This window comes from Mesoplodon densirostris, chromosome 7 (assembly GCF_025265405.1).
Source record: "Mesoplodon densirostris isolate mMesDen1 chromosome 7, mMesDen1 primary haplotype, whole genome shotgun sequence".
Lineage (NCBI taxonomy): Eukaryota > Metazoa > Chordata > Mammalia > Artiodactyla > Ziphiidae > Mesoplodon > Mesoplodon densirostris.
In genome coordinates this window covers 68,947,060-68,971,362 of record NC_082667.1, presented here as the reverse complement: position 1 = coordinate 68,971,362, position 24,303 = coordinate 68,947,060, and the positions used below count along the sequence as shown (strand labels likewise).

At 42.2% G+C, this 24,303-nt stretch overlaps 2 protein-coding genes across 18 annotated transcripts in view; one reads left to right on the top strand and one right to left on the bottom strand.

The window, feature by feature from the left end:
• Positions 1 to 10,975, top strand: part of BTBD10 (BTB domain containing 10) — a 78,097-nt gene extending 67,122 nt beyond the window's left edge. For 6 of the 10 annotated variants that reach the window (XM_060103452.1, XM_060103451.1, XM_060103450.1 and 3 more), the window contains exons 7-9: positions 3,412 to 3,609; positions 6,145 to 6,255; positions 9,797 to 10,974. In XM_060103452.1, the coding sequence (XP_059959435.1) occupies positions 3,412 to 3,609; positions 6,145 to 6,255; positions 9,797 to 10,107 (620 nt within the window). In that variant the 3' untranslated portion in view covers positions 10,108 to 10,974. Of the gene's footprint in view, positions 1 to 3,411; positions 3,610 to 6,144; positions 6,256 to 9,796 lie in introns of all 10 variants that reach the window. The other 4 variants (XM_060103456.1, XM_060103457.1, XM_060103455.1 and 1 more) reach the window with 2 other exon arrangements.
• Positions 10,976 to 11,711: 736 nt separating this feature from the next.
• Positions 11,712 to 24,303, bottom strand: part of BMAL1 (basic helix-loop-helix ARNT like 1) — a 106,041-nt gene continuing 93,449 nt past the window's right edge. For 5 of the 8 annotated variants that reach the window (XM_060103338.1, XM_060103341.1, XM_060103340.1 and 2 more), the window contains 6 exons: positions 23,056 to 23,206; positions 22,154 to 22,242; positions 20,495 to 20,618; positions 17,238 to 17,331; positions 13,136 to 13,238; positions 11,712 to 12,381 (listed from right to left, as the gene is read on the bottom strand). In XM_060103338.1, the coding sequence (XP_059959321.1) occupies positions 12,221 to 12,381; positions 13,136 to 13,238; positions 17,238 to 17,331; positions 20,495 to 20,618; positions 22,154 to 22,242; positions 23,056 to 23,206 (722 nt within the window). In that variant the 3' untranslated portion in view covers positions 11,712 to 12,220. The remainder of the gene's footprint in view (positions 12,382 to 13,135; positions 13,239 to 17,237; positions 17,332 to 20,494; positions 20,619 to 22,153; positions 22,243 to 23,055; positions 23,207 to 24,303) is intronic. The other 3 variants (XM_060103342.1, XM_060103343.1, XM_060103344.1) reach the window with 1 other exon arrangement.

The window sequence follows — 24,303 nt, the reverse complement described above, 5'->3', positions numbered from 1 at the left end:
ACATTTGGAGTCACAGAAATATAGAGACACTGAAACGACAGAGACACTTGTATGTTTTCTCTCTGTCTCCTCTCTCTTTCCTCCCCCCTCCCTCCCCCCCTCCCTCTCTCTCTCTTTCTCTCTCTCTCTCTCTCTCCCTCCCTCCCCCGCCCCCTCTCTTTCTCTCCCCCACCCCAGTCTTGCTCTATTTTTTAGTATATAGCATTAAATCAGTTTGAATTTGAGGACAGAGACTCTACCTTTTCAACTTTGTGTCCATAGTGCCAGGCACATAGTAAGGATTCAATAAACATTTGTTGAAAGAATCAACTCTTTTATCCCTTCATGCATTGTTTAGGACGCTGTTCCACTTATTGTCATCTTCTCTATTATCATTAGTCTTTTCCTCTTTGTATACAGTATTCCTCAGGCTCAAACATACTCAAATCTGACCTGTGTCTATTGTAGACATTCAAAAAGCTATATCATTTGAAAACTTTTGAGCTTTTCATTGATTCTTTGAAGTTAATTTTTTGCAAGAATTAACATGTTTATTATACTGACTCCTCCAAATGCTATGTCTTTCCATTTATTCAGTTTTCTTTTATGTCTTCTTCTGCTATGGTCTTATTAAGTTTATTCTTTGGTATTTTGTATTTTTGTTCCTGTTGTGTGTAGAATATGTTCAGATTTTCTAACTGCTAACATGAGAAAATTATTGAATTTTGTATATTTGTGTTTAGCCACCTAACCAAACTCTGTTTTATTTCTAATAGTTTTTCAGTTTTTTCTTTTATATTCTTGGTAGATAATTGACCTTGTTGTAAGTAAAACTTTTTATATCTTTTTGTCTTACTGAATTGACTATAATATTTTGAACAACGTTAAATTTAGTGGTAATTCTGGTACCCTTGTCTTTAAAGGCATTTCCTTTAGGTTTCACTGTTAAGTCACTTTCTTCATGGCTCTTTTTTCAAGACTTTGGCTCTTCGACATCCGTCTTTTAGGTCTTCTGTTTATTTTCCTCTCACTTGCTCCCTGATCCTTCATACGTTGAAAGTGGTCCTTCCCAACTGTTCTGTCTTCAGCTACCTTCTCTCTCACAGAATCTATACAATTAATCTAAGTGATGCCATTCATCACTGTGGCTTCAGATATTACATATACACTATAGATTTCCAGCTGTTTTTTTTTTAATGTATTATTTATTTTTGGCTGCATTGGGTCTTTTTTGTTGCGCACGGGCTTTCTCTAGTTGTGGCAAGCAGGGGCTACTCTTTTTCATTTCTATTATTTCCTTTGACTTTGTTCCAGCTAAATAGTACATTACTCCTTTATCATAAATCAAGAAAAATAGAACCCAAGAATCATCTTGTAATATATTACCAGTTGTTTTATTTTTGTAAGGGCTACAAAAGATAAAACTAATAGAATATCTTCACACTGTAGATGCTTGCATTCTTAACATGTATTTTTATTCTGTTCTAAACTTGATTTACTATAAGCTCATTTTAAAATAATCAGATGATAAATGTAGATAAAGTTTATTAATTATTTTAAATTCTACACTAAATAGCTATAACACTGGCACGCACACACACATACATACACACACACGCACACCACATCTTCTTTGTCCATTCATCTGTTGATAGACAACATTTAGGTAGTTTCCATGTCTTGGCTATTGTAAATAGTGCTGCTATGAAATAGGGGTGCATGTAACTTTTCAAATTAGTTTTGTCTGGATATATGCCCAGGAGTGGGATTGCTGGATCATATGGCGACTCTATTTTTTTTTGAGGAACCTCCATACTGTTTTCCATAGTGACTGCACCAATTTACATTCCCACCAACAGTGTAAGAGGGTTCCCTTACTTACTTAATGCTATTTGCAGCGATATGGATGGACCTAGAGATTATCATAGTAAGTGAAGTAAGTCAGAAAGAGAAAGACTAATACTGTATGATATCACTTATTTGTGGAATCTAAAATATGACACAAATGAACATATCTACAAAACAGAAACAGACTCACAGACATAGAGAACAGACTTGTGGTTGCCAAGGGAGAGGGGCATGGAGGAGGGAAGGATTGGGAATTTGGGACTAGCAGGTACAAACTATTACATATAGAATGGATAAATAAAAAGTCCTACTGTATAACACAGGGAACTATATTCAATATCCTGTGATAAACCATAATGGAAAAGAATATGAAAAAGAATATATGTATAACTGAATCACTTTGCTGTATAGCAGAAATTAACAACATTGTAAATCAACTATACTTCAGTAAAAGTTTTTTAAAAAGATTTTCATTGTCTTTAACAATCTAGAGGTCATTTGAAGACTATGTCAAGGGCTCTTTTGAGTAGTGAGTGTGGAAGTCAGATTGGAATTGGTTCAGAAGTTAGGGGAAAGAGAATGTGTTTATATATATATAGGAGTTTGACTATAAAGGGAATTTAAAAAATCATAATGGAAGTAGCCAGCCTAGAGAGAGACATGGCTAAATCATAATATTATAGTTAATTATTTAATCATTTATTATATTAATAGTTATTATATAATTAGACAACATGTTGTAGGGGGAAAAAAAGCTCTAATTTGGGAGACTACTGATTTGAGTTTTAGTGTCTTCTCTTACCCTCCCAGTAGTTCCTGAGATGGTAGAGCCTTAGATAAGAGATAGGACATTGCCATTGAAATAGGAATAAAATAAAAATGATTAGGTCAGTGCAGGTGAGTTTGTGGCTATGTATTTGGAAACTTAAAGTTGTTCATTATGTCTGTACTTAAGAAGGATCAAGTGAAGTGCATCTTTCATTCCTCAATTCTAGGGTCACATAAGCAATGTAATTCCTGTACCGTGCTATATTTTGCTGGACCTTTTACCATCCTTATCCCAAAGCCAGTTGACCCTTTTCATCTCACTCCTCTTCCTACACAGTAATACCAGTGTTGTTTGTAAATAATTTTCTGAGAAAGAAAATGTGGGAGATGGAATATGGGAGCTATTTTATTTCGTATGGATAATCTGAAAAAATATCCTGAGAATATACTTTAAGATATAACTGCATGCATTGATGGAAGACAAAATGATGAAGTAAAAAATACCCTGGAGAGTAGATTTAATTCTGATTGTGCAAATTAGTTTTGTAACCTTAGGCAGATTGCTTCATGATGTGTAAAATGAAGGGGCTTGTGTTGGATGGCTTTAATTGGCCCTTCTTGCTGTAAAATTCTACAGTTCCATAAGAACTCTTCCTGGGCAAAGTTTTGTTGACTAAAGAATAACCACTATATTGTCTATAGGATCCCGAAGTAGATGCTGAACTACTCTGCTGTTTTGTTTGTTTGTTGTTTCTGCTCTTCTTTTACTTATCAGTCACCCCCAAAATGAAGGTATTTTTGTGGTTTTTATTTCAGGTGCCCTAATGCATGAGTTATCAAATGATGGTGCTCGTAGACAGTTCGAATTTTACCTGGAAGAAATGATTCTGCCTCTCATGGTAGCTAGTGCCCAGAGTGGGGAACGCGAATGCCACATAGTGGTGCTTACAGACGATGATGTGGTTGATTGGGATGAAGAGTATCCACCACAGATGGGAGAAGAATATTCACAAAGTAAGTCCTGTGGCATATTTTCTCTCTCTTAAATCATCACAGATTTTCTCTTTAGCTTTTACAATATTGATCAAAGGACAGTTTTTATAAAGAAAGTATGTTGAACTCTTACTTACACCAGGAGTTGGCAAACTACAGCCTGTGGGCCAAATCCAGCCTTTTGCCTGTTTTTATAAACAAAATTATATGTATTGTCTGTGGCTGCTTATGCGCTACAATGGCAGAGTGGAGTAGTTGGAATGAAGACCGCATGGCTAGCAAAGCCCGAAGTGTTTACTATCTGGCCCTTTACAGAAAAAGTGTACCCGCCCGTGTCATGCACAGAAATGGTTTGCTTTTTGTTGAGTATCTGGATCTTAATGGTTTTTTTCTTTGCATTTAGAAGCATCCAAGAGAAGTAGATCCTGGAATAGTAGATAATAAAAAAATGTGGGTTTTTTTTAGATGAATCTCTATTTGTATATAAAATGATAAGCTTCAAGTCAGTGATTGCAAAGATGACTTTAAGTTCTAAGATTCCTTTTTTAATGTCATAAGTGTTCCTGGAGGATACAGTGACCCTTTCGAAAGCTTTGCGGAACTTTAGGTATTTCTGACCAAAACAGCACATCTTGAGCAGCAGTGACTAACTTTTTTCTTACTGTGCTTCCAAACTTTTTCTGATTAGAACCTTTTGATTTTTTTTTTTCTGTTAGAAAATTTATCTCATATTGGTTTGTTTTTGTTTTTATGGTGAACCCAATCTAGTATTTTTGAACAGCTTCATAGATTGAGAAAAAGAGTTAAAAGAATGATTCGAGGAGCTAGGTAAAATAGCCCAGCATCTTGTTCTGTCCTCCAATCTGTGTTGACTCGGTCAGGATTAGCGTTTAAGTAAAAAGTACAGGATTATAGAAAGTACTGGAGCCCTTTAAGCTCTGATTTTTCCGTTTTACTTACCCTTTTCTAAAAATAAAACAAAGCAGACTAAGTGGTATTCTTTTTTATTTTAATTCTAAAGATTTTCATTAGATTACGTTATCGTAGCGCTTTTCAGAATTTACATTGAGACATTTCCTTTGCATGATACACTTGAACGACTATTCTGACTCTTCTGTGGACAGTTAGAATAATAAAATGTTACTATTTCCTCATTCCTAGGCTCTTTGCTGACAATGGTTTTCTATAATAATATGTGGAATAAATAGTTGAACAAAGCACAGGAAAAATAAAAGGTTACCAAAAATCAGAAGAAATACACTAAATCATTTTCTGTGTAGAAAAAGGAATGAACAAACTTTTACTTTTCAAAAAGTTTGACTCCAAGAGAGTAGAGCCAGCTGTAGAGCACAGAAATGATATTGTAGTGATACAGGAATAATAATAGACCTGGACTTTGCCTTTTTAGTTATTGAGCTTTTCATGTCAATGTTTTTTGGTTTGTTTTTTGTTTCTTACCTTAAACATTGAAGCTTAAAAGGACTGGAAACATTTTTACTCAATTTGTCTAAATATGTTTCATTTTGTGCCAAGGTGTTCCAAGGTAAAGAAGATACATTTGAGTAGACAGAGATGAGATAGTCTCTTCAGCCTGATTTTCCTAAATGTGACATTATAACACCACCCATTCTGAGATGTCAAAAAATCTTTATCTTAAAATAATATCAGTAGTCTTAAGGATGTAGTAATAATCACAAATTTACTCCATGAGTAGCTTCTGTATACGTTTTTTCCTTTTATTGGCTCTTAAACCAGCATGTTTGGTTTGTGAGTGTGTTTTTCTTTTTTTGAAAAAACCTTTGCAGTTCACCTTTTAAGGGAGATAACTCCACCTGAAAGAGAGAAGGCGAGGAAGGTCCATCAGTCTAACTCCCTGAAGTGCCCAGCACATTTGGAAGACTCAACATGTTGTCAGTGGAATGTCTGTCCTTTGCAAAGCCAGTTTGCTCTAAACAGACTAACCTAGGCAGAACATGCTCGAATCTGCCATTTTTAACATCAGTATTAAATGGGACTGTTCGCCTGAATGGAAAACAGTTTGTGGGGTGGGCCTTTGTTTTGGGGGAGTTATTAATAGTTGCTCAATCCATGAAATGCAAGATGTATCCATTTTGTACTTTCTGACAAGGCAGTTTTTTCCCCTCCAGATGAGGCCTTGTAGGCATCAGAGCAAAGTCCTTTACTTTGCCTGCTTGATAATCATGTGATATTGATACCTTTTTTTTTTTTTTTGGTTCTCTTTATTTGAAGAAATTGGGGCAGATCCCATTCCAATGAGTTTGTATATGATATATCTTTCAGAAGGAGATTCTTCCTATGGATTGGGTTATCTGATTGGTTATTAAAGCTTTTCTTGTTTCAACTTATGTAGACATTTGCTTATGTATTAACTGTACTGAATTGTCCTGTCATGTTGGCTAGTCATCCTTTGGCATCACTGCATCCATTATTTGGGCTTTTAGGGTTGTCAGGCCCCTTTGATGATCAAGATAAACTTGAGTCATCGCCAAGTACTTTGATTTTAATAAGAAAATATTTTTGTCTCTTTGTTTCCAGTTATTTATAGCACAAAATTATATAGATTTTTCAAGTACATTGAAAACAGAGATGTGGCCAAATCAGTTTTGAAGGAGAGGGGTCTTAAGAAGATTAGATTGGGAATAGAAGGTAAGACATTTTCACTGTTTTCTATTAATTTTCTTTTGAAAAAGCAAGGTTAAACACCTGGATCCCATTGAGAATATAGTTTGAATATTTTGAGAAAAATTCAGACAAATGATTACTGAATGCTCATGCAGTAGACATATAAATTAAAAAATCAGCTCCCTGGGCCTCCCTGGTGGCGCAAGTGGTTGAGAGTCCGCCTGCCGATGCAGGGGATACGGGTTCGTGCCCCGGTCTGGGAGGATCCCATATGCCGCGGAGCGGCTGGGCCCGTGAGCCATGGCCGCTGAGCCTGCGCGTCCGGAGCCTGTGCTCCGCAACGGGGGAGGCCGCAACAGTGAGAGGCCCGCATACCACAAAAAAAAAAAAAAAAAAAAAAAAAAAAATCAGCTTCCTTTATCTGAGATGATAAATAGAAGGCCATTAGAAATTATTATTCATTCCATAAGATTCCCTAGCAATATAGAGATATGAATTTGTCTTTTCTGCCGTCGCCCGACTTAATGCATTTTTGACTAAGCCCATGTCGTGTGTTTGGCACGCATGTGTGTATATTCCCGTAAGACTGACAGGGCTCTTTGCCTAGTAGTGATCGTGATCAAAGCTCAACAGAATTAAAATATAGTACTTCCTGAAAATTCATGTAAAAACAGTGCTAGTAGCTTACTAGTGTCTTAAAGCATAATAGCTTATTTTCAAATTAAATTGAATTGCAAATATACTTCATCTTACTTAAATGCATACTTTTTAGATTGCTTTTTACTTCATGATTTAAATGAATTTTTGTCAGATGCTTCTTTTATTTTAAAGTGTCCTTACTAAAAACAAAATATCTTCTTTGGCATACCATAGTAAAGGGTAAAGACTGCTTGTGTTCAGAGCCTATGATTTAATAGCTGTATGACCTTGGCCAAGGCACTTTACTTCTCTTTGCCTTCATTTCCTCATCTAAAATGGGAGCATTAATAAGTACTTTATAGGGTTATTGGGAGGACAGAATGAGTTAAAATAGGGCCCAGCACGTAGTAATTTCTGTGTTTGTGATGGTGATAACGAAGATTGTGGTGTTCAGAGCAATGACCAGATAAGCTGCTGGAGATCACTGTAATGGGCTGCTGAGACATAGAGGGAAGAATGACCAGAAACAGGGTCGTTGCGGGAAGGGGAGGAAACTTTGGGCTTAAAAAAGAGGACACATTAGCTTCACCAGTATGTCCCCTCTTCTGTCATTTTGCAAACGATGGGATTTAGCTGTTTCCTTTCAGAGCTAAAGAGAAGGTAACTGGAGGGAGCTACTTTAGATGAGCGGGCAGGGGATAACAAGTGGGTTGGAACTAGATTGTAAAAAATAAAGCCTTATATACTGTGCTGAGGAGGATGGACCTTCCTCTTTAAGCATGAGGGCATCATTGGTAGTTTTAAAGCAAGGATGTAATATGAGTACACTTGGGTTAGAGTGGTGATTCTGTGTGGAGGGCAGAGTGGAATACAATGAGATGGGAATTTTAAAGACTTTTAATAGTCCAAAAGCAATCAAGGGCAAGGGAATAGTAGAGGGTAGAAACCTTTCTGATCTCTACTGCTGCGCTTCAGCTGGTAATTGAGTGGAAGTATGAAACGAAGAAGACATTCTACAGAAGGTCCTTAGAAGGTATTTAGTCCTTGCCCCTGTTCCCCCTCACCTCAACCACGTACACACGCCACACGTGGCTAAATATACTAGCTACCTGCGATGCCTACATAACATCCTCCTATGCAAGAATCCTTAATTCAGTCCCTACTATGTGAGGCCTTTGTATTTTTTTCTGATTCTAACTATGGTCTAACTATGGCCTATGGGCCAAATCCAGCCCATTACCTGTTTTTTATAAATCAAGTTTTATTGGAACATAGACATGCTCATTAATTTATGTATTGTCTGTGGCTGATTTCACTTTACAACGGCATAGTTGAGTGGGTGTGATAGAGACCATATGGCCTACAAGCCTGAAATATTTACCGTCTGGCCCTTTACAGAAAATGTTTGCCAGTACTTGGTCTAAACTAGCAATTCATGCTAGTGGGAAGGAGAGAAGGAACTTTTGATAGCATCTAAGGAAAGTATGTCTTTAGAGAAATTGCCTTACTAGTAAATGACTGAAATTTTTCCGAAACCAGGATGGTTGTTACCAGTTGTTACTCTTCAGTGATTATGATCTAAGAGGAGGAAGATATAATTAATTAGGGAAAGCTGTGTCGACTGAAAAAAATGCACAACCTAAATGTTCAGAATTATTTTTTGTTTGGTGGCCTTACTGAGGACTATAGCCTGGGATACAGCCTCTCAGACAGCTCTGAGAAACTGTTCCAAAGAGGTAAGGGAGGAGCCAGGATATATAAGAGTTCTTGCTGGAAAAGAAAAAAAAATCAAAAGATTACTGCTCATCACAAAAAACAGACATCTCAAGTTAATGATTTTAGCACCTCTCTATGTTTGGGGAGATGCAGGAGTCTAGGCTTGTTGCAATTATTCCTTCGATACGCATCTTAACTGTCTAGGGCCAGTATCCTGTTTTTCTCCGTCCTGAATTCCCCTCAGGAGCATCCTTGGGTGGGGGTGGCTGCAGTGGCTGATGGCTTGATGGCCGCAACATCCTTGTTTACTGACATGGCAGGCAACGTTTTTTTTTTTGTCCACAGCTGCTTTGGCCATTGGCAATTTGTCCATTGCCAATCTAAATGAACTGCCTGGTTGTTGAGAGTAGTAACATTTAAATGATACAGGGGTTAAAATATTGGCTTTGCTGACCTAGGTGCAGAAGTACCTGGAATTAGCGAAGCTGGAGAGTTCTACGGCTCCTTGTTACTTAACAGTAAAAAGGAAAGAAAAAACCCAGAAAAATATGAAGATGAGATTTAGGTTTAAAGAAAGTAGAAGGCTACAGGGGCTTCCCTGGTGGCGCAGTGGTTCAGAGTCCGCCTGCCGATGCAGGGGACACGGGTTTGTGCCCCGGTCCGGGAGGATCCCACATGCCGCGGAGCGGCTGGGCCCATGAGCCATAGCCGCTGAGCCTGCGCGTCCGGAGCCTGTGCTCCGCAACGGGAGAGGCCACAGCAGTGAGAGGCCCGCGTACCACACACACACACACACGCACAAAAGTAGGCAGCTAATAACTGCAGTAAATTGCAGGCCTTGAGGCCAGATACTCCTGCGAAGGGAAGGGTTCAGGGATATTAAGGATATACAACTAGAGCTCATGATGCACTAGCTTACATACCATTTTATTAGGGACCCAGCCCCTCCATGCTTTCCAAATGTTATTTTGGTAGTTGGTGGATGGTGAGAGGTTTTGTGAATTACATTAGTAGGATTTCAGTTTCTTGCTGTTGAACTAATGACCAAGGGGATAGAATATTGAATTCCCTTTTTTGTTTTAACTTGTTTGTTCAAGAACTACAGTAACCCTCTTTAGGTTAAATTGGGTGAGGAATGTGGGGACCCATGTGGGTGTGCATACATGTGTGCGTGCGTATCCTCAGTTTTTAAAACCTCCCTCTCCTTCAGGTTATCCAACCTACAAAGAAAAAGTAAAGAAAAGGCCTGGGGGCCGCCCAGAAGTGATTTACAACTATGTCCAAAGACCCTTTATTCGAATGTCTTGGGAGAAGGAAGAAGGAAAGAGTCGGCATGTAGACTTTCAGTGTGTGAAGAGTAAATCTATCACCAACCTTGCAGCAGCTGCCGCAGACATTCCCCAGGACCAGCTGGTGGTCATGCACCCAACTCCTCAAGTGGATGAGCTGGATATTCTCCCTATCCATCCCCCTTCTGGCAACAATGACCTCGATCCTGACGCACAGAATCCGATGCTGTGATGGTGATGTTGCTTGAAACCATAGCATGCTACTCTTCGCAGTGACACTGCACTCTCCTCATCCTGCACTGCAAGGCCACTCTCTGCATTGTGAGATGCACAGATGTTTAGGATATTGCAGTGTAGACTTTTTTAAAGACCAAAGGTAGCTGAATGGTTTTTTAAATGAGTACAGCTCTAGCATCTTGAGGTTCCAGTTATATAAATGTATTTGTTTACCGGTAGGTTTGTGAAATTGGTTCTTTGTATGGGGGGACAGTCCTTTTTCACACATCTAGATCTTTTCAGAAGTGGCGGAAATTGGCAGCTGGGGTACTTTCAGTCTAGGTTGATATTCATCACACCCCAGATAAAATGTAGAATATTATATAGTTGCACTTTATATATATGGTGGTTAAGTGGAACTGTTCAAGCCATTTTTATAGTTGTGATGCACAATATAATTTAAATAAGTGCTTCTATCAAAGTATTCCTTCAGTGAAATGTGTATAGTTTGCTGCCCATGATGAGCAAAAAATGAGTATCATTGGGCTTATTTGAATGATTAGGATGAGATTCAATGCCCATATCAGTTATCTCCAGTGCCGTTTTCATCCTTTTCAAGTGAGTCACATGCAGGGAGTGTGAACATCAGGTGGTTTATTATCCAGTCTGCCTTACCCTTAATCTGTTCACAGATATTTATTTACTAATGATTTTTTTCGAGTTATGGGATAGGAAGATGAAGTGTTTGCTCTTCATTTACTAAATGGTTGTAAACTCGTTTTTCATCAAAATAAAATTCCATTGTTTTAATGTTTCTGATCTTTATAACCACCTTGACCAGATTTTCCATCTCATAATTAGCAGATATCCTGTCTTGTTGGTGTCAGTATAACTAGAAACCAGGTAGCTCGAGGAACTCCAGTTTGGTATATGTGTGCTGAGGCACTTATATTCCCCACTAATTATAAAATAAACTATAAATCCAAAACATTTTAGAGCTGAAAAGGGAATATTTTCATTTTCTAGCCCAACCTGATGTGACGGATGAAATACCTTTACTAGGTCCTACAGTAACCGTAAGTTTCAGAGCCAAATTCTGACACCAGTTCAGTGTTTTCTCCATTATACTGTGATGTTCTGCCTAGCAAATTGTTCACGAAAATGTTTTTGGTTTGTTTTGTTTTTTTAGTATTCTGTGGCCAATTCACGAAGAAATCAGAAGTATTTAGGTGCTTTGGGTCCAGGGTCACTTACTGTTTGAAGCCATACAGCTGTGATTGGTAGAGGAGTTGTGCGTTAGAGAAGCCAGTCTGTTCTATCTGTCTAATCTTGATTTTGTAAAATTTCAGAGGATTTGTAGTTTGTGTTTAAGCAGTAACATCTTTCTTTGCTCTCACAGAAACTAAAATTACAGTATAGCAAAAATTACAGTACAGCTAAACTAGTAACACAGGGAAATTATGTATGCCCTAGAATTGTTATGAAGGCCAGAAAAGCACTGTAAATGCTTTTGGTGTGGCTCATCCTTAAACACCCACCATGGAAAATCGATGATCCAGCCCTGTGGCATTTTCTTCCCTGTAGGATTTTTCTTTCTAATTATTTGAAATGTGAACAATATTTATAGAACAAGGGAAACATTTATTAAAAATATTTAACTAATACATTATACTTTAACCCATATTTATAGTAAAGGATTCTTACAAGGAAGAATAAACAGTTTTATGATACAATTAGTATAAGAAATATCCACATGGGGAACTTCTTTGTAGTGTAAAAACACCATACATCTGAAATGACCATCTGCATATAAAAGCTACCAATGATGCTTCTGTGCACAATGATTAAAAAATTCAACACAAACAGAATCCAAAATATACAATTAATGCAAGCTATCCACAGCTAGCCCAATAATCATCAATGATGAGGAAACACTGGAGCAGGCTTAGTTCCACTTTGTCTGAAGTTACACATAGTAAGATTGACTTGTATCAATGGCTCTGAGATGGCTTTTATGAAGACAGTACATAAAAGCTGTTCTCTCCTTATCCCGTAAGCTTCACAGACTGTATAACTCCATCAGTAATGCACTTTGATACTGTAGCTGTCGCCAAAGCAACATGTAGTGTTTACAGCGGCCATGGCAAGTCGCTAAAGTCAACAGGACCACCGAGCCCAGCATCTGCTTCCAAGAGGCTCATTATGACAGCCATTGCTGCTTCATCATTACTGGGACTGCTTGAGCCTTGATCGTTGTCTATCATATCTATGCCTATGTGAGGGTTCTCACCTGTGCAAAGAGATGAAGACCGGTCAGTGCTAATACCAAAGCATGTTTAACTTTAGTAAGCGGTTCCTAAGCACACTTTTAATAAGAACGTTATACCTAACAGTAGGGTGAGAAGGATGAGAGAGGCTGCTTTTTTTGGGGCGGGGGGGGGGTTGCCATATTTTTTTTTTAACGTTGATGTTTTTCAGAGGGAAGACCCAACTTTTTAAGAAGAAAGTACTTAAAATTCAATGAAGAGTATCAAGTATGAGTTGACCTCATTTTAACATTCTGATATAACTAGTTATAAGGAGGGAATTACTATAGAAGGAAAAAATAGGAAGATAGAGATTAGGGGGAAAAAAGATCTAGAAAGCTAAGTAGAGAAAAGGGTGGGGTGGGAGAAGCAAACTCTTCATTGGCTTAATGACTTTTAATACCCTCTGAAATGCTTACTGATGACCCTTTTAGGCTTTATCTGAACCTGCATCGGCTCTCCCTCCGAAGAGATTATGTTCCACAGATTGGGAGAAAGCCCATGCCCAGGCCGCTGTAGCCTCTTGAGTTCCAGGGACAAACCTGGACCCCAGCGAGAACCCAACCATTAAACTCAAGTTTGAAGTAAAGATTTAAACAAATTTTAAACCTTTACTTTGTTCTTATCAAGTTTACCTAGAACTGGTTTGGTTTTCCAGTTCAGTTCTTAAAACTGACTTTATGCCACATGTTTTTTTGCAAGCTCTTTGCATTGGAAATAAATAATAATGCTACTTACCAAGAATAGAAGAGCTATCAGAATATGGATAACCTGGGTTCTCCTGAGCCTGCCCCGGGAGTAGGCCGCTGGAAGGAATGTCTGGAGTCCCTCCATTTAAAATCTACAAACAAAAGTAAAGTTTTCACATCATCAGCAGTTTCAATCAGTATTTTATGCAGTGTCACCAAGAACATGAAGCATGTTGAAAAGAGGAAGGTGGGGAGAAAAAGCTTCAAATGGCTTCAGTTTCTTATCGGATGATTTCACATCAGAGACTCTTAGGAATGGTCACAGTAAGGAAAAAACCTCTCCCCCAAACTATTCTTCTCTCTTTATTGGATTCAGCCCACACAGGCAATTTAAAAGCTGAATAAAATCCCGAGAGCACTCACATGTTTCAGGCCAAGGACTAAACCTCAGCGAGCCCAGCTGGGCAGGTCCCCTGTAAGGGAGGAAAACTTCTTACAGCAACAGATGTTGCTGAAGAAGAAATAAATGGCTGTTACACTGTGAAGAGACACAGATCTGAGGAGTCGCAAATGAACAACAAAACACTAGAATAAATCATCACTAGTTATACCACAGATGCCAACATTAGTAACCACTGGTTTAAGTTCTTAAGAGAGGCTACTGAGAAGTATTATCTCATAGAAAAGCACCTTTGAGAAGTATTTGGATGTAGGTGAGGAAACAGTTTGGTAGCAGCTGGGATTTCAGGAGGGGCAGTGATTTTCAAGCCTTGCCAGTAGATGGCATTACAACCTTATCTCCGCAATTCAACTTTTTGAAGAGACTCTTAAAAAGACTTTACACTCTAAAAATTGAGGACTCCAAAGAACTTTTGTTTATACAGGCTATATTTATCAGTATTTACTATATGTGAAGTTAAAGCTAATACATTAAAAAATAAACCTATTACACATTAACACAAATAGCATTTTAATGAAAAAGAACTATTTTCAAAAATAACGAATAGTGTCATTTTACATTTTTTGCAAATCGAATGTCTGGCTTAACAATTTAACTGGATTCTCATTTGCTTCTCCATTCAGTCTGTTTAGGTATGTTGTTTGAAATACATACCTGAAGGAACCCTGGCCTCATAGATAGGCAGTTGGAAAAGGGAGGTGTATTTTAATAGCCTTTTCAAATAATCGTGGTATTCTTTGATATTACATCAAAACTCAGCAAGTGGAAGTTTCTTAAAGATTAGTTGCAATGTGGCGTTTGAAACCATATCAATGAAATTTTGATACTCTGTTATGTTATATACTCCATTGGTATATCTTGGCAATTAGGATGGATCTTTTTTGCCTTTGCATGATTTTGAAATATCTTACATCAGTCATTTGGAAAATACTGGTTCACTGAGTTACACGGATCTTCCAAATGTTGACACACTTCATTGTACAACATCAAAACATCACCACTGTTAATATTACCTACATGACAAATATCTTTAAGTTTTGGGAAGCAGTCAAGCTCAAAGTAGCAGACACAAGTTTTCTCCAAAATTCTAATTTTTGCTTGAAAGCTAAAATTTTATCACTGGCAGTTGTTTTCTTTGAAGTCGCAGGTTCATTCATTTTCAAGAATATGTACACTAAATTATACCCAAGTCTGAAAAACCATAGTTTGCGACAGTAAAAATGGCTTCCTATGAAAAAGGTGATTGGGTTCAGTTTATAACTTAAACAGTCACACAAGTGCTCTTCCTTGAGACAACCGTCATACTTTGTGTGCAGCACAAGTGCTTTATGCACACTTCCCATTTTGTAACAGTTTTAAAAAGATTTACTCAAGGATTTTATAAAATTCTTTTACTGCTTTATTAAGGACATTCTTAAATGAAGCTGGCTTTTAAATTTATTATTTTATTGTGAGTATACGGTGGTGAAATACAGTGACTGTCAGTACAGTTTGGTGCCACAGGCTTGATGTTTGTAAAAGCACCAGCAGTCTTACCCAACATTGCTTTTTCACTATCAGTTCACATATCAACACAGTGAGAAAAAACTGTTTAGCATTATTATGAAAATACTTTTAGACCATGCAGACCCCTGAAAAGATGCCCCCTCCCTAACCCCACCAAAAGACCACAGATGACGTTTAGGGAACTGCTGCTTTATCTCACCCTGCCTTGGTACCTCTGGATGTCCAGACTCTCCTGGAACCTATGAGGCTCCTCTTTTTATTATATTTAGCTTGACCCTAATTAAAACAACTGGCAGGCTAAATGGCTCATTTTTGGACCTGCCAATTTTGAAAGTGACTGGGAAGGATTGGAAGCCTGCGGCCACCTTTACTTTTGTGGCTTTGGTACACTATTTAATGCTGTCATTTTTAACTCCATCTTGTTTAGATGCCTTTCTTATAAGATCCTACTGCTGATGACTCAGAATACATTCAGAATTTCTTCTCAGACCCACTTTTATAAGCCCAAAGAAAAGGAAACATTTTCCCAAACTGCCTCAAAAATACTTGGGGCTTTGTGATGCAGAGTATACTTTTAGATCTCTGGCATTTGTTGGTGTGAAAAGAATCAGAAGTCAAGAGACCTGAATTTAGTTTGGGGCCATACTTACTAAATTCTGGGCTAGTCATGTAACATTTGGTAGCCTGGATTTTGTCACCTATGAGGTTGTGAGGATAAGATGAGAGATTGTATATGAAAGTTCCCTGAGTAATATTTAAGCACTAAACTGGAGTGATGACCTTCCAAAATAGAGTAGTGGGATTCTTGGTAATACCAGGAAATCAAGTGTCTAAAAGTTGAATTGAGACACAAAGAAGATACCATGCTAAGGAGATGGTGGATCCAGTATGGAGGAAGGACCTAGCAGTGTAACAGAACAGAGCTAAGAGCTCAGCCTGCGAGCAGGGGGGAGGGGTGTGCCCAGCCCAGACTTCATCTGTCAGTACTATCTTCTGAGTCATTACCAAAGGCCAGGCACTTTCACATATATACTTTCATAATAGGACTTCATGTGCAAAGATGCTGGCTGCCCTAACCTATGTTAGCCACATTATAGAGAAATCTAAGGCTTAAAAAATTGTATAGGGCCACATAACCAGCACATGGCAAGGCTAGGCTTCAAACCCAGGTCTGTCTTCCAACTGTGCTCTTACCCATTAATTTATTGGCTTTCAACCCCTTTGGGGGGAAGCAAAACCTTTTTTCAAATAAACACTTTTACAGAAGATTCATGTGTCAGAAGTAAAGCTGCCCTGGAAGAAGCAGTAGTCTTCCTACCTTGTCTTCCTCATCACCTGCCCCTCGCCCCAATCCTACCTGGCAGCACCACAGCTCCTGGTAACCTGAGTCTCTGAGGAGCCCAGTTTTGGAAACCCATGTCCTGCTTTTGATGCAGTTTGTGCCCTATGTAAATTACTAATATTCTTTGTGTACATGTCTTGGGAGATGGGGAAGGAAGACTATGTCTCAAGATGCTGGCCTTTGCAGCATCCTAACCTGTGCTAACATCAGACACTACAGATTTATGATTTACAATTAACACTGGCCTAGGCTTGTAAATTCTCTCATCAGCACTAAAGATGAAAACTGATAATAGAGCCTTCTGGCCAGTTCTTCATGAGGGCTGGCGACTGATAAACTACTTGTACTCAATGCTGTCCCATCGTAGGAAACCCAGGCAAATCCCTAAGTATTCTGCAACTGCAAAGGCATGACTTGCCTTCCGAAGGACTGCTGGTGGTATCACTGTTTCCAGGACCTGCACTAGACACTAACAATATTTTCTTCCTTGAAAACTCCCAGCAGAGAACTAGATAGTTTTAGGTACTCACTAACCCTTCCCTCACGGGAGCTCTTGAATTCATCCCTCCATACAATGGACTGATAGCTCCCCAATCCTTAGAAAGATCTCTTTCTGCCTTCCCCCACTCACATGGGATAAATCCTCTAACAATGTCAGCAAGGCTCCCCAGCTCCACTGGTATGCTCTGTGCCTCATCTAACAGATGCATTTACTTCAAGGGGGAAAAAAGGGCCCTACCTGTTTCATCAACCACAATTATATACTCCCACTTCCAGTATTTCAGAACTTGGGCAAGAGCTCTCTGGATGAAGAAAGGCCTTAGTCTAAGTCATCAGCCCTACCTTCTTGCCTCCTGGAGAAGAGGCATCCGGGGGAGGTGTACTTGTGATGTTCAGTGGGCTGGAGCCACAGCTGGAAGGCGATGAGCCTCTTATCCTGTCGGAGAAAAGAGGAGTGAGTTACATTGCCTTTCCTTTTTCTCAGTGGAGTGTGTGTGTTTTGTTGAGGGATGGGGGTGAGAAGAAGGATGAAGATCTAGAATAGGGATCGGCAAACTTTCTGTAAAGGGCTAGAGAGTGATTATTTTAGGCTCTGTAGGCCATATGGTCTCTGTCACAACTACTGAACTCCGCCGCTGTAGCCTGAAAGCAGCCATAGATGATATGCAAGTGAATGGATATAGCTGTGTTCCAATAAAACTTTACTTATAGGTGATAAGCTGGATTTATCCCATAGGCACCTGATCTAGAACACAGATCCTGGAGGCAAGCTTCTTACTGACAAAGCCCTTGGATTAGGGTTTGGATTTCAGGTTTGTGAATTTCAAGTAGGTGGCCAGTTTCATTTGCTCACAGAATCCAGATCTCAGAGTTGGTGGCATTCTATCTTTGATCAAGTGAACTAGAATCCACAGCAAATGACTTATTCTCTACCCTACAAACACTGCTTAGCTAGTGACTACTCAGTAAATGGAGGGTGCTGCAGTGGTTTCAGCCCCACCTAGAAAGTGGCCTCACGTGAGCAGTCACCATCATCATCTTCTAAGGCAACAGGTGATGAAAAATGGGTCCAAGCCCTCCTCAGCTAGCTTATTTCTCAACATAGTAGGTTTACAGGGGGAAAGACTTAGAGCTGTAAATCCACATAAACTCTTGTCAAGCTGAAGGACCTCAACAAAGGAAGCCATGACTTGGCACCGCAGCTAGAGTTTAGGGAAACTTGAATGGCAGCTGCGTGACCACCAGGCTCTTAGCACCGACATGGATGATTGCAGCTTCTGGGTCTCCTAGGGACCCCTCCACTGCCCAGCAGTCTTGGCTCTTGGCCTGTACTGCCTAATTCTGTAATTTGTGAGTAAACAAGCTCTCTCTCTCTCTCTCTCTCTCTCTCCTGGAACATAAGCTTCTGAAAGGCGGGATACAACTATATACCAGGTGTTCTTCACCCACACAGATGACTACTAATTGCTTACTGAAAAATTGTTGAGTGTCTCCCATTTTTCCCTACCTACATCTATGGAACCACTATTTCCCCAGCTTCCCTATCTTAGAATTGCCTTTTCATAGTTACTTATTTCATTTTCAATATCTAGTCCTTAAATTACTGATTTCTCTTTTGGACACTATCACTGTAAGATCGGCCTCATTCCTGGGTTGTTAAGCATGCTTACCTTCATCTCTTCCTATTCCAATCCAACTTCCACGATGCTTATTTTTTGTTTTTTGTTTTTTTGGGGTTTTTTTGTTCTGGCTGGGCCCCACGGCATGTGGCATCTTAGTTCCCCAACCAGCGATCGAACCCACACCCCCTGCACTGGAAGCGCAGAGTCATCACCACTGGACCGCCAAGGAAGTTCCCAGCTTCCACGATGCTTATTAACACACCACTTTGGACACCTGCTCAGCATCCTACAATGCACAGGGTCTTCCAATTTTCGTCCAGTCTCAACCGTTCAACATTATTTCTTAGAATTCTTAGCAATCGCCCATCACAGCTCTGTGGTTCCTTTCTACAAAGAGGCTGCCGAGGTAGATGGCCTGCTTTTTGGGTCCTGAATACACCACTCACATGCCCATTCCAGCGTGTGCCTGTCTTTTCTAGAAGGAACACCCACATTCATCATGAAACCCAGCTAAGGCCAAGTTCAAACTGTCCTCCCTTGTTTCAGCCCATGCACTCTCCCTTTTTTCTTTTATCATAAAGAAAATAGGCTTCGCAAAGATTGTAAGGCCTTTGCGTTCAAGGACTGTTTTATACTGTCCTTGGATGGTCTCAAGCAAAGCACAGGGTATGCCGGGACTGATGAGCACCAGATTATCAGTGCACACTGCACCCACACCTCCTTCCTGAAGTAGATTCAAACAGCCACATCCGGGGCCTCCCTGGTGGCGCGGTGGTTGAGAGTCCGCCTGCCGATGCAGGGGATACGGGTTCGTGCCCCGGTCTGGGAGGATCCCATATGCCGCGGAGCGGCTGGGCCTGTGAGCCATGGCCGCTGGGCCTGCGCATCTGGAGCCTGTGCTCCGCAACGGGAGAGGCCACAACAGTGAGAGGCCCACATAACGCAAAAAGGAAAAACAAAAACAAAAAACAAAAAAAACAGCCACATCCGTCATTCCTGAAGGGCTGGAACAGAACTGTGCTGTTCTGTTATCCCACTGGGATAAGAGCCCCACTGTGACCAATTAGAAAACAAGGCCGGCCTCCAATTCTCCTGAGAGAATCAATCCACTGGCAGCAGGGATCCTATGATTATGTTCCATTAAGTTTGTATGCCTAAGGACCTGGTTACTACCCTCTCCATTGCCCAAATTCAAATGGACTTGTAATTACTGCTTCCCTCTCAATTTAAAGACTTAACAATTTTTGAACACTCACTACATGTCAGTTCTAGGAAATTTCCTGAGTTCTCTCACAATCCTAGGGCAATTTCACGGAGATAGATATTGCCTCCCTTTTATGGCTTAAGTCAACAGAGTCCAAGAAGTTAAATGAACCTCCTAAGCGGAGGCCTAGGACTCAACCCAGATAAACTGCTTCAGAGCTTCTTCTCTTTCATACGGAAAAGGAGTTTCCCCAAGGGAGCTTCTGTTACTAGCTGATTTGCTTGGTCTCTATTACTAACCCTAGGCAACTTTTTGACTAGAAGCAGCTAATGTTTTGTTAAGGCCCAGATCACGGCAGTTCACGGCGCTGCTCCTGCAGTCCTGTAACGTTAGTGTTCATCTGTCCGCTGGGAAGCTCCTTGGGTCACATACAAAGTAATAAGAAAGTTGAGCCTCCCAGAGTTCCATTTAGCTCTGGCCTGTTTGGGTTTAGCTTCCTTATTTAAAGGCAGGATTTCTCAGTCTCGACACTACTGACATTTTGGACTGAAAAATTCTTCCTTAGGGGTCAGGGCCTGGGAGGGCTGTCCTGTGACTCTAGAATGTTTAGCAAGCAGCATCCCTGGTCTCTATCCACTGGATGTTTAGCAACAACCTCCCACTCAGTTGTGACAACCAAAAATGTCTCCAGACATCAACAAAACATCCCTTGGGGGGCAAAGTGCCCTGGGGTTGAGAACACTGGTTTAAGGGAACAACTAGGTGTTACTTGCCTGTGGATTTCCATGATTTCCTCAGCAATCATTCGACCTATTTTTCCTGCCCCAGCCCTGGTTCCCCCTGGAATCCCTGGAACAGTGGGGTGGGTCCTCTTTGGGCCACCTACAACAGAGGAATCTGAGAGTGGGAAAGGGGAAAGCAGAGGGAGAAATGCTATTATGTGTTAAATTAAATCCACTTCATCCCATGATCCACTTGAAGTTCAAGCTTAGGGTTGTGCCCCGAGGGACATGAGAGCCACAGCTTGTCAGGAAAAGGCATTCCGGCAGGGAAAAGCTCAAGTTTCCTTCCAGGATCAGAGATGTTGATATTAAAGCTTCTAATTCCTCATGCACTCAACGTACGCTGGCCAAAAGCCACTGGGCTGCACACCAGAGTCACAGAGGTAAGTCGGCATCCCTGCCCTCAAGGAGCTCACAGTCTAATGAGGAGATGCACAAGATAAACAATGGCTGGAACAAACTGCGATAAGTTTTACAGGTCAGCAAGAGGCACCCAACTCATGCAGGGCCAGGTGCAACCTCCTGGAAGAAATTAACTGTGAGCTCAGTCTTGAGAGAGGAGCATAAGGTAGGCTGGCAGAGAGGTGAGGAGGAGGAAGCCTTCCAGGCACAGCCACCAGTGTATGCACGAGCACCGAGGCGGGACACAGCTTGGGAGACCACGCCAAGAAACTCATTACAAACGATGATGGAGGAGCGACAGACGAAACTGAGAGGCAGGTACCCGTCAGACCATGAAGGGCCTTGGATGCCACACTACCAGATTTGAACAGTATCCACAGGGGACAAGGAGCACCGAAGTGCTTGACACAGAAAACACAAGTTCACCGTGTGGAGAATGAGCTGCAGTGGAGGATGCGGGCGCAGAGGAGGGTAGGGAGACTAGAATTGGGAAGTTATCTGCAGTAAAGCCAAGCAACAGATGGGGAGGGTGAGGTAGCAACAGTGGGGTTGGAGAGGTTTAAAGGCAGAAGGGACAGGAGTGTGTGTTTTGATATAATGGGAGAGGTAGGAGTCACGGTTTCTGGCTTAACCGACCAGACTGTGGGTGAGGGTGTGTGCAGAGAACCGATCTGGATATGCTGAGTTATAGGTGCCTGTGGGACTCCAGGTGGCTTCGCCCAGGAGGCCGCTGGAAAGGCAGATCTGGAGCTCAGGAGTGAAACCGGATGTAGGAGTCATCGATGCAGAGGCAGGGGCTGAAGCCATGCAAGCAGAGGCCTGAGGAAGGAGGAGTCAGGTGCGGAGAGCAGCGGCCGAGGCCGAGCCGGGGGAGGGCCCCGCTGGGTACAGCGCACCCCGGTGCTGACAGACACCCTCCTCCCACCACGGGATCCCGGCGGCCATTCCCAAGAGCACTTCACGTCGCAGCCACTGGCAAGCCAGAGGGAGGAGAGCACAGGCAGCAGGGGCTGCCCTGTCAAGGCTTCCAGGGTCCAGGCAGCCTCAGCAAAGGTACAAACAAGTTCCCGGCATTCCAGGCTCAACAGAGAAAGCGAGATGACAACGTCCTTAGTGATCATCCCCGCGAGGCCTCCCTTGTTCCACAGAAGACGGTGGCTGGGGACCCCAAATACCGGGGGCTCAGGGATGGGGGCCACAAGCAGCTTCTCAGGGGCAAGCCCAGATGCCCCTGCGGCACATAGTTACCTTCTCCAGAGGGCAGCGTGCTGTCCATGCTGCAGGGGGATGCTGTGGGCTGAGGGAAGCTTGGGTCCCCACCTTCCAGGACGCTGGCTCTGTGAACATCCCAGCAACAAGGAAACGTGAGTCAGGCCTGCTCAGAACTGTGCACCTTTCACCTTGGCCAAGGTGTCCGGTGTCCACTCTGGACATGGACAGGCCACAAGATGAAGAGTCTGAGCGGCTCATAGGTCTCCTCACTGTCTGAGGACATGATGGACAGCACCCCGGCCTCTGGCCTCCCTGCCTGCCTGGCCTTCCCGGTGCAGGTGGGGCGCGGTCCGGCGGAGGTGGCGACTGAAGCAGCCCACTGCCGGCCCCAGCCCCTCGATTGGCTCTGCCTACAGGTGGGGGGTTTGGACCTCATGGGAAAGGAGATGTGGGGAGCAGGCCAAAGAGGAGGGCCTTCCCTTCCCTGCTCAGCCAGCAGGTGGCAGCCTTTGAGGGGGCATTCCAGCTGCCAGGGCTCAGGCCGCCAGCCTGGTGGGCGCAGATCCTCGCCCCTCCTCAGCCAAAGCCAGTATGGGCTGGTGAGCCTTTCAAAGATTACCAAGCCTTCCCTCCACAGTGACACCAGTGGATGCCAGGCCTGCAGAACTCAAAGGCTGACTGACTGCTTTACCAGGTAGCAAACGCTGCTGTCTCCGGCAGCAGTTCCACCAGTCGGGGCCTCAGAGGTATGAGTACTGAAGCTCATCCCTCGTTAACCACCTTTCGGCTTCCACCAGTCCCGAGGCTTCACAGGGTATCAGCAAGACAGCAGTAAAGGATGCAATACTGGCTGTCACCTGTACCCCCTTTCCCAGGTAAGGGGCCCAAGGCATTTCCCTGTGAAACAAGGGAGCTTCTGATACACGAAAAACACTTACAAAACAACGGTGTTGGTGGAGACAATGTATTCTACTTCCTTGGTCCAAGGGTTCATGAAACTGAACCACCGACTCCGTAGTGTGATGAAAGAACCATCTTTGATTTTAAACTTATAGCAATTAGTTGTAATCTTTTCTCTTGTCTGTAAAACTGAAAATACAAAGAGACCATGAACATTATTGTTTCCTCAGACAAATACATTAAACCAACCAAATCCTAAGTGTGCTCAGGCTCCAAGGCCATCCCTCTTTTTTTTTTTTTTTTTTTTGTGGTACGCGGGCCTCTCCCGTCACGGAGCACAGGCTCCGGACGCGCAGGCTCAGTGGCCATGGCTCACGGGCCCAGCCGCTCCGCGGCATGTGGGAGCCTGCCGGACAAGGGCACGAATCCGCTTCCCCCGCATAGGCAGGCAGACAGACTCTCAACCACTGAGCCACCAGGGAAGCCCGGCCATCCCTCTTTAATAAGCCACAGGAGCTGGCACTTCAGAGAATAGGTTGTTTCTGAGGGTCTGACTCTGAGCCTTCCAATTCGGTTGTGAACCTGTCACTGTTCCTCAGAGTGTATGAAATGAAGGCTCTGGGAATAACTGACTGCATTCTAGACATCTAACTGGAATCAGCTATGAAGTAAACACCACACAACGAGAAGGCACTGTCCAAAGGACCCATGTTATTTCCCCATCACCAAGCCTGAAGGCAGTACAGCATTTTTAGGACGTTTGGATTCAGAGAGGTCACTCACCTATGGAAACCTCATTCTTTCATGTAACAAACATGTAACGAGCATCTTTCATGTGCCAGGCACTGGAGGTAAAAGAGGAGACAGGATGTGACTCCTGCCCTCAGGAGAGGCAGAGGAGATCAGAGTCTTGAGGGATGAATACAAGTTTGCCAAGGGGAGAGAGGGAAGAACCCGGCACTGCCCGAGGAGTGGCAGGGCCTGGTAGGGCAGGGAATGGAGAGGTGGTCAGTGTGGCCGGAGCACAAGGCCTCTGCAGGCGGAGATGGGGGCGGGGGTAAAGCTGGGGAGGTGGGTCAGGGCCAGAAGGTGGAGGGTCTTTTGAACGCCTGTCAAGGGTGATTGGGCTTGAGTCTAAAGGCAGGAGGTTTTAAGCACGTGACATTGTGACGTTATCAGGCTCGATCTATCAGAGCATAAATGGGATAGTGATGGAAGATGGACTGGGGACAGAAGCGAGTGGGGAGGCCTGTTAGGAGTCCATCACAATTATCAGGTGGGTACAA